This window comes from Eurypyga helias, unplaced genomic scaffold, assembly GCF_000690775.1.
Source record: "Eurypyga helias isolate BGI_N326 unplaced genomic scaffold, ASM69077v1 Scaffold17512, whole genome shotgun sequence".
NCBI lineage: Eukaryota > Metazoa > Chordata > Aves > Eurypygiformes > Eurypygidae > Eurypyga > Eurypyga helias.
Window position 1 is genome coordinate 1 of NW_010238019.1, and position 9330 is coordinate 9330.

Below are 9330 nucleotides of genomic sequence, written 5' to 3' on the forward strand. Positions count from 1 at the left end.
ACCATTCCATGATTCTATGAAACCTTTGGCTTTGAACCCGTTTCCCTCCCCTGAGGGCACCTCGTTGGACAAACCGAAGCATCCGCAGCCTCTGTGAGCAGGAAAGGTCCCTCCAACCCCACCTGGTTCTTCCAAGCCCTGTCGGGTCCTGCTGGGGTTACAGCAGTGCCTCTCAGCAGCTGGCAGTGGGCAGAACAGGAACCCACTTTTTATTCACAAAGAGTTTATCTGATAGGCATCAGTGATTTTCCCGCTCACTTCCACCACCAAAGGAGGTGCATGTAGGATCAAAAAAAGCCTGGGTTACTTTTAACTGAAACATGCAGAAAACTCAGGAGGAGGCAGGCAGGGGAGAGGTCAAATCCAGTAGCTCGCTCTTTGCCACCAACAGACAAATCCGATCCTTCTTGAACGCTCCTTTCCAGAGCGGGAAGGAAGCAGCATAGGCAGATCCGGAGGCTTCTCTGCAGCAGGGCTGCTAGAAAGCCAAGCACACGCAAGCGTGGAGAGTTCCCAAAACTAACGCTTCTGCTTTCCTCTAGCGGATCGCCACAGGGCTCGGCATCACCTGGATCCTTGGGAGAATCCTCTATGCCTACGGCTACTACACAGGAGGTAGGTCTTTACCCGTGAGGCTCCTACAGCGGCCTCAGGGCTCTTTCCTCCAGCTCACGAAGAGCTTCCAGTCTGGGCATGAAGGAAAGGGCGCAGGGCCACAGGCTGCCATCCCTGGAGTAGACTTTTCCTACCGATGGGAAGGGCACTAACCTAATAATAGCACAGACTGAAGGTGGGTACACAGCCCGGGCTGTGCTTTGCCTGGAGATTTAGCTCTATTTCCTGCTCCCTCTAGTTTTTCAGGATGGACTAAGTCATTCAGTGACGGGCTGCTGAACTGACAAAACCACCTCTTTTTTTTTTCCCTCCCAGATCCAAAAAACCGAAGGAGGGGGGCCATGGGTTCAGCTGCCCTCATTGGGCTGGTGGGCACGGGCGTGTATTCAGCTTGCCAGCACCTCGGCTGGATCGCCCAGGACTGACCGACCACCGCGATGGCCACCTGGGAAACGACAGGGATGTCTGCTTTTCCTTTTCTCCTCATTGAATAAAATGAAGTCGTCAGTTCTGTACTTTCATTCTAAAGGGCTTCCTTAAGAAGTTTTGCGGAATGGTAGAACAACTCTGGCCTTGGAGGACTACAGAAAACAGCCCATCAGGCAGAGATGCCCCAGCTTTTATGATTTTGGTGACCAAAAAGCCATCTTCCAACGTGTTTTAACTCATACAGCAGCAGCCCTATTTCTGGACCCCTCAAATTCACGTCACTCTGCGATAAGGTCTTCCAGAGTTAATATTTATTTGATTGCTAAAAAAGAAAGAGATGTAGGCAAATATTTGAAGCTGTTGCTTCATCGTGTTTACAAAGAACGGTAGGCCTATAGGAAGGAAGTCAAAGAGCTTTTGCTTATGACAGGCAGCAAATCTATCCTATGCTGGAGCTTGCTACAATCGGGCTGTGCTCCACACTCTGCGTGGAAATGATTCTCAGGGCCACGCCTGCCCCAGGCAGCATCAGTTCACCATCTCCACAATGTTTTTTCCCCAACTTGGAAGTGAAGTACAGATAGAAAAAACCTCAAAACTTGTGTTTACAAGGGGGCTAGAGGGAATAAACAACCCTACCCTTACGGCTTTTATGTAGGCAGAGAACAGACAGCTCACGGGATATCGCATGTCCAAGAGCTGCTGCGTGCACTGAGCGGGGTCGTACCTGTCAAGAAGGCAAACCACACCAGGGGTGGAAGGCACTGTTGTTTAAGGCACGCAGCAGGGAGAGCAGCCTGGGCTGGGGCTCTGCTGCCACCACCAAGCCTCTGGTAAGGCCTGTGCAGCTGCTGCTGAAAGCCCTAGTGCTGCCTCCCACGCTGAGGTTCCCATCTCCCATCAGGCCCACAGGCCCTGAGCGTACATTCCCCCTCGCAGGAGCTAAATGCTGCTCCGGCTACGCTCCACCCCCCAGACACTTACGATTTTAGAGCACTTTATTGCTGTGTAAATGATGCGTATCTCTGGCTGACAGGCAAAAACTGGCTGATGCTCCCCTAAGCAGGCCCCTGAGCCACTAAAACACAGATTCCACATCACCCATCTCCACGCAGACTGTCTTCAGCTGCGAGTAGTACTCAATGGCTGCTCGCCCATTCTCTCTGCCAAATCCTGCAGGGAGAAGTCAGAAGTGAGAAAACAGCTCCAGGCAGTGCCAGGGACCGCTCACACCCCCCATAACTGGCACGTAGTCATACCAGGGGAGGCCAAACAGAGCCCACCTGATGCCTTGTATCCTCCAAAAGGCAGCTCCACGGGACTGACGTTGTAGTTGTTAATGAAGCACATCCCAGCCTTGAGAGCAGCCACTACCCTGTGAGCCTTCTGGATATCCCTGCAGGAAAAGGACATTTCAGCTGGATCCCTTCCCATTCATCCCTTCCCCCCAGCCAGCTGCCACCCCACTAGAGAGAGGCCAGCAGTGTTTTTTCGGAGCCTGACCTGCCCTACCCTATCTCTGCCTGCTCAAAGGATGCAGCACCTATTCCCAAGGATGCTCAGAAGGGATTTGAGGGCAGGACACGGACAGCAGCAAAGCGGACTGCGGCAAGCAGCCAACAGCCATCTCTGCGCGCTTTCAGCGGCACGGCAGGCTCCTGGTGCACATCTCCTGGAGATGCAGGAAGCAGGCACAGGCTGGAAGGAGCCTGAAGGACAGCTGGGCCCATCTAACCACTCAGGAAAAACTGGGAGGAGATGTGCAGTCATGTACAAAGTTCCCTTTTGGCAGTGCCTTGCTCCAGCTTTTCTGGAACAGGATATCCATACCCATGCCAGGTACTGCCAGAGGAGCATTGTGTTGCTGCAGTACTTCCTTTCTCCCCTCCCTAGACCAGATCCACACCAGCCACGCTACCCAGTCATACCTGGTGAAGACACCACCTGCCAGGCCGAATTTGGTGTTGTTGGCTCTCTCCACAACCTCCTCCTCTGTGTCAAAGGGCAGAATGGACATGACAGGCCCGAAGATCTCTTCCTTCACACACGTCATGTCATCCGTGCAGTTCCCTGGAAGCACAGCAGAGCACGTGTGCTTCAGGAGGAAGAGTCAGAAAAGCCTGTGCATTCAGTAACCCACGCCGCCTTCGAGAAAGCACTTGGCACTGCCCCGCTCGGCTAGTGGAGAAGCACGTCAAGGCAGCAAAGGCACTAACTGCACGTGTCCTGTCCCTCCAACAGCAGGGATTTCTCTGGATGCAGTTCCTAGGTGCCTCAGCTCTCCAGTACAGCCATACCAGTGCCTGTCCACACCGTGGATGTCCACAGGGACAGGTTACACTGAACAGGGATTTCTCTAGAAGCAACACCCATGTAGAAGACTGCAGTACCACAAATTGGAGGGATCGTACCTAGCACACAGGGTCGCATGTAGTAGCCATTCTTCAGCTTCGGGTCATCTGGCACGTACAGGTCCCCACCACACAGCACCTCTGCCCCCTGAAAAAGAGCCAAGCACATCCAGTGGCATCCCACCCAGCTGCCGCAGCTGTGGCTGGCCAATATTCCTTAATGGATTTACAGTCCTGTTGGATAAGCTGTGCCCATGGTCTCCCTAGTGCCTCTCCAGCTCAGGGCTGCTGACAGAGCATCATTCATAGATCAAGGGTCAGAGGGTGAGACCAATCCTAAAAGCCCAAACAATGCTGGTTTGGGGTGCAGGTGCCACAGCAGCCAGTGTAGATTGGAGGGAAGCAACTGCAGCTAGGAGCAGATCCTCAGTTGGCATCACATTAACTTCCACAGCTTCACGTGGTGCCAATTCCCTCATTAGTGAGTCAATCAGTCCCTTAGCACATCACCTTGCAAGAAACACCCACCTAAGAGATGGGGCTTTCTCCTCTCCTTCCACATCCACCTTCCTGTTTCCAAATCCTCATCTAGTCCACCTGGCTTTCACCCACAGCTCCCCTTCTCCAGCCCATCCCCAAACTGGCTACACCTAGTCATTTATCTAGTACTGGCATTTAAAACATCTTTATGCTTTGCAAGAAAACCTGGAGGGAAAAAAAAAAACCAACAAAACACCACACCAAGAAAAAACACCCAACCCCAAAAAAAAAGCCTGGGTAGATCCTATTGCTCTTACAGAGACTGTGTCAGCCTGTAAATCTGGCCGCTGACCCTTAATAAGCTCTTTCTGCAACCGACAAAACTGAAACCTAAACAAGGCAGATGTCACCACAGCTTATAAAAGAGAAAGCAGCCCAAATGTATGGATTCTCCCATTTTATACACTGCCAGGCTGGGTATCTCGTAACCTCTGAAGCTGGGCAACGTGAGGCTGTGAAATGTCACGTCACCTTCAGTGGTGATTTAGAGACATGTGCTGGGTCACTGTTAACCTAATGGCCCAAGATACCCGTCAAGTAATTCAAGCACAACAAAAAAGAACAGCTTAGCTGGGAAGGCATGGGGCAGGAAAGCAGCTGCCTGTCTCTTTGTCCAACAAGAGACACATTTCAGGGCACTCATAAGGCAGCATCCCAGTCTCACCTGCTCCTTCGCCTGCTTGATAAAGCCCTGGACACGTTCCAAGTGGGGCCGGTTGATGAGGGCTCCCATCCGTGTGTCTTCCAGCAGCGGGTCTCCAACTTTAATTTTCTGGGTGCGTTTCACCACCTCCTTTGTGAAGACATCCAGTATCTTTCTCTCCACAAACACCCGCGTGCCGTTGCAGCACACCTGGGATACAGGACAGGCTGCTCAGAATAAGACACGCAGCACCCCGGAGTCATTCCCTGCTGGGGTCCTGCTACAGAGGGTCTCAGAAAAGCCCCTCCACAGCTGCTAAACAGCTAAGTCGTCCCTGGGGACAAAGACTGGACTGCCCTGCTGCTAAGGACTAAGCTGAACAGCCCACGCTGAACATAGTGGCACCGATGCCACCAGGTAGCAACAACTCATCGAGTTGGGTACCAGGTGCTGGAGAGGCTGCGCTTCCGGGAAGGGCAGGGCATCAGCTAAGGCACACTCCGCTGGGACACCCTGTGCCACCTTCTGCAAGGACGTCCCTTCTGATCCCTTGTGACACTGCACAGGGAAGATGGGAAGCAGGGCCAGCCTGTGCCTTGCTTAGTGAGGGGTGCCCTGAAGTTCCCAATTCTCAAACCACCCACCACGCTCGGAAGGGCTTCTCCCATCCCACAGACACACACCTCACCCTGCGTGAGGAAGTTGGCCATGAGGGCTCCGTTCACAGCATTCTCCAAGGCACAGTCCGAAAAGATGATAAGGGGGGATTTGCCCCCCAGCTCCAGGGTGACTGGTTTGATCCCTTTAGCTGCCATCTCCATGATCTGAGGGAAACCAGGAGAGAAGAGACAAGTGACCCACTGGTCGCTGGGAGGATGGAGGGAGGCAAGAGACACCCAAGGGGAGAGATCCCACAGGGCCCTTCACCAACACCAGAAGCAGCACAAGGGGCAAGCAGAGTTTTCTAGGTGTGTTTAGCTCAGACTGGGGACAGTCTCAGAGGGTTTGGGGTTTGCTATTTTTAAGGATAAAAGGAACAAAACCTGAGGAGTCATTTGGAAGAAGTCTCGTGCTCAGCTGAAGTCCATGGACAGCTGTAACTATATCCACAACACTGCACCCCACAGGTACGCACACGTAAGGAGAGTTCAAGGGGCAGCATTTCCTCTCTTTCCAATCAAATTTATTTTAAAAAGTCTCTTTAGGGACTTGGAATTTTTTTAAGAATAAATTGAGGGTGAAAAAAAATCACAGAAACTAACCTCCTGCTTAAAAACAGGAGGTTGTATGCAGCTAAACCAAACTATTTCTGCCAGAAACACTCCCACGTTCTCCTAGTCCTGCTCTGGTTTACGTGCCCTCCTCCCCACGCAGACACCCACTGCAGCAGCTCAGAGACTTCACTGCAGCCAGGGGGAAGATGACCAAGGGGCTCCTCCAAAAGGACCGAGTGCCCGTGCCCAGCAGGCTCACTGGAGCCCCAGCCTGACCCCGTACCGCAAGCTCCTTGCTCTGACCCGGAAATGCTGTCTCGCACCCCATCTTTACAAAATGCTCCAGGAGATATCGACACCCATGACACACCATGAAGGCCGGCGCTACAGATGCCTTGAGTCCCCAGGGGCGAAGGCGCTTTTACCTTGACGCCCGTTGGCACGCTGCCAGTGAAGGAGATTTTGGCCACATCTGGGTGATGACAGAGGAACTGGCCTGTGGCCGCTCCGCCCTGCACCACGTTGAAGAGCCCCTTGGGCACACCGGCCTCTGTGAAGATCTCGGCCAACCTCACCACCGAAATGGGGGTGAAGGGAGAGGGCTTGAAGACCATCGCATTGCCTAGGGGAAACCAGACAGAGGCAAGGTGGGGTTAAAACCCCAACTGCTCTAGGGAAAAGAACCACCAAAAAATAAAAAACAACCCAAAAAAGCCACCCCACACAATGAGTTTGTCTCAACAGATCCCAGAAGATCCCCAGATCTCTCCCAAGAGAGGGGGAAACAGTTTCAGATGAACACTGCAACCAGGGAAAGGGAGGAACCGCACCTCCCTGCTGGGAAGGGCTGGGGGAGATGGGACTGCTGGTCCTGCACTGCAGGTGTTTCCAGAGACCTTCCTCATCTGGTACAAAGCCGAGCAATCGGCACTTTTCCAGGTGCACTCCCAGCCCTCTTAGCATTTCTCACGTTCCCACTTTTCCTTTCCTGCCAGAGTAACACCCTGAAGGTTCTGTTAATCCTTCACCACCTCTTTCAAGGTAATCCTAGACTTTATCCCCCAAATCACTCTCCCCCAGAGGATCATTTGGCTTCAAAAGAGAAGCTTTTGTGGGCAAAGAGTCTCCATTACCACACGCCAAGGCCGGGGCAGACTTCCAGCAGGCAATCTGGAAAGGGTAGTTCCAGGCTCCAATCCCAACACACACCCCAAGGGGCTCTCTCCGAGTGTACCCAAAGGAACCCCCGGGAAGTTGGATGTGTTCGCCTGCAAAGAAGAAAAACAGCCACAAGGTAGAAAAGAGCAAAGCCCCTTCCTGTCTTATCAGAGCCTCAGGGGCCAGATCTCATGCTGATTGGGAACAGAGACACATGGCCTTTACCCCAGCAAGCTCACAGAAGGTATGTAAGTGCTCACAGAGCACGGCAGCGTTAGGCAGAGATCTCCGAAAATCCTTCCAAAACCTTCAGGAAAAAGGAGCAATCCGCCTCTTTATAGAAATCAACAGCAAAGATGGTCTCGTGCCATGGAGGTTACCAGGGAAGGCAGGTGGCAGGACAGAGAGCAAAAGAGCATACTCCCGGTAAACGTTCTCACCGGCCAGACACCCCGCCAGTCCTGCGTAATACTCCAGGCACTGCCAGGATATGTCGATGTCCACTCTGGCTTCAAAGATGGACTTCCCATTGTTGATGGTTTCCAAGGTGGCAATTTCATCTCTCTGCTCCTGTAAGTGAGACAGGACAGCGACAAGATGTTAGAGAAGCCTGTAGTAGAACTCCAGGAGGAGATGGGTGCTTGAGAAGCACCCAAGTCCCAAACAAAGCTCTGCCATCAGTAAGCCAGGCTCTACCATTAGAAAATTTCATCTCTAAAACGTACAGTCCCAATTGCTATTTATCAATTTCCCAGCAGCGAGCGATCGCAGGGGAATGTCACACAGCCGCCGGGGTTCACTGCGGGTTCAGTCTTGCTTCACATCTCTGTTTATCTAAAAGCTGAGCAAACTTAAAACCGAGAAGCCGGCTGGTAAACAACGATTAGAATTCACAGAACTGAACTGGGAGGAACAGCAAACGGCAGGATCACGACAGAACCACAGGACTCGTTGAAGGACAGACAAAGCAAGGCAGCTGGGAAGCATCCTTTACCAGACCAGCTCCCAGGCAGAAACACTTCCCCGCTGCAGAGGCCTGGCAACAGCAGGAGTTTGGCAGAAAGAAGAGTTTTCTCATCACATACACACACTGGGGAAAGAAGGTCTGGTTTCTTACAGATCTGGGCCTCGACGGGGATTCACTTTGATGTCCCAAGAACACGTTATCTCACAAAGCAGTTTGTGATAAAACTGGCTTATTTGTATCCTCTCCCATGTGAATTACGTGGTGTCTAAGATAAAAACCAGCATTCCCACCATTTTTTAATTGGTAAAACAAGACATGCTCCAGTTATGTAACAACACTGTCCAATAGCGTGGCAGTTACGCAACCCCGGCTTCAAAATCACAGACTGAAGCTTCACCTCCGAGGCTGTGAAAAGAAGCACGAGCCCTGCAAGATCTCAACTGGATAGCTTCAGGTTTATGACTTCCAACAGAACTAAGCAGAGAAGATACACACTGGCCTTGAACAGAGTGGTAAGACTGAAGCCCTGCCCAAGGCAAGGACAAAGGCGGATTTTAACTCCTGCGCTCCTCCTGGAGTTCTGGAAGTCCTCCTGGAAGCCCCCAACAACCACGCTAACCCACAAGAAAGCTCGGAAGCAGAACCAGCCCTCTCCAAAAGAAGAGGCGAGCTCCCACAACATACCCGAATAATTCTGGCAGCCTCCAGCAGCACCCTGCTCCGCTCCATGCCAGACATCTGACTCCATATTTTAAAGGCAGCCTTTGCACTCTGCACAGCCAGATCAACCTCCTTCTCCCCAGAGCAGAGCAGTTTGCTTATCACACGACCTGGGTATGTTTTAAACAGATAATAAGATTAAAAAAAACCATCAGAAAAAGGGCACAGAAGAATAAGGCGGCTTATCTTGCAACAGATCGCAAAGATTCCAGTCCCAGCCCCCTACAGAACTTCATGCCATGGTTCCCACTGATTTGTCACTGCCTATAGAAGCGTGGATGCAGCTCAGCTGCTCTGAATTAAAGGATCTGCCATTCTCCACAGGGATGTTTCAGTTACTGATTAGCTCCAATCGTTACAAAATCCCTGTTTTCTGCTGGGGTTTGTTATAGTTCTACCACCAGCTCCAGGACTCTGTTACACATTCCTTAACGCAGTTAAACTCTTTCTTGAAGCAATTCTGCTGAAACCTTGGTACCTCCAGTTACAACAAACTTAGAAACGTTTAAATCCTTCACCGAGATCAGGCAGCACTCGGGTTTTTTATTCGACTGCGAGTCAGAGATGGCTTCTGCTACGAGGCTGGCGCTGCAGGAGGGAAAACAGCCACCAAGACACCGCAGGCCGAGGAGGCAACCCGCGGGCCCCGGCCCCGCGCCTCGGCGCAGGCCCAACCCTCCCCACCCCGAGCGG

The 9330-nt window shown here is 52.1% G+C and overlaps 2 protein-coding genes across 2 annotated transcripts; one reads left to right on the forward strand and one right to left on the reverse strand.

The window, feature by feature from the left end:
* Positions 1-542: 542 nt before the first annotated feature.
* Positions 543-1040, forward strand: LOC104506674 (microsomal glutathione S-transferase 3-like; the record flags this gene model as incomplete). Its single annotated transcript, XM_010147704.1, has 2 exons — positions 543-615; positions 931-1040. Coding segments are annotated over 2 exons (183 nt in total), but the record flags the coding sequence as incomplete, so codon positions are not given.
* Positions 1041-1950: 910 nt separating this feature from the next.
* ALDH9A1 (aldehyde dehydrogenase 9 family, member A1) lies at positions 1951-9225 on the reverse strand (the record flags this gene model as incomplete). The annotated part of the gene is made up of 11 exons (XM_010147705.1): positions 1951-2217; positions 2328-2440; positions 2973-3114; positions 3456-3543; positions 4600-4788; positions 5262-5402; positions 6218-6414; positions 6926-7060; positions 7391-7520; positions 8602-8747; positions 9116-9225. Coding segments are annotated over 11 exons (1486 nt in total), but the record flags the coding sequence as incomplete, so codon positions are not given.
* Between the last annotated feature and the right edge of the window lie 105 nt (positions 9226-9330).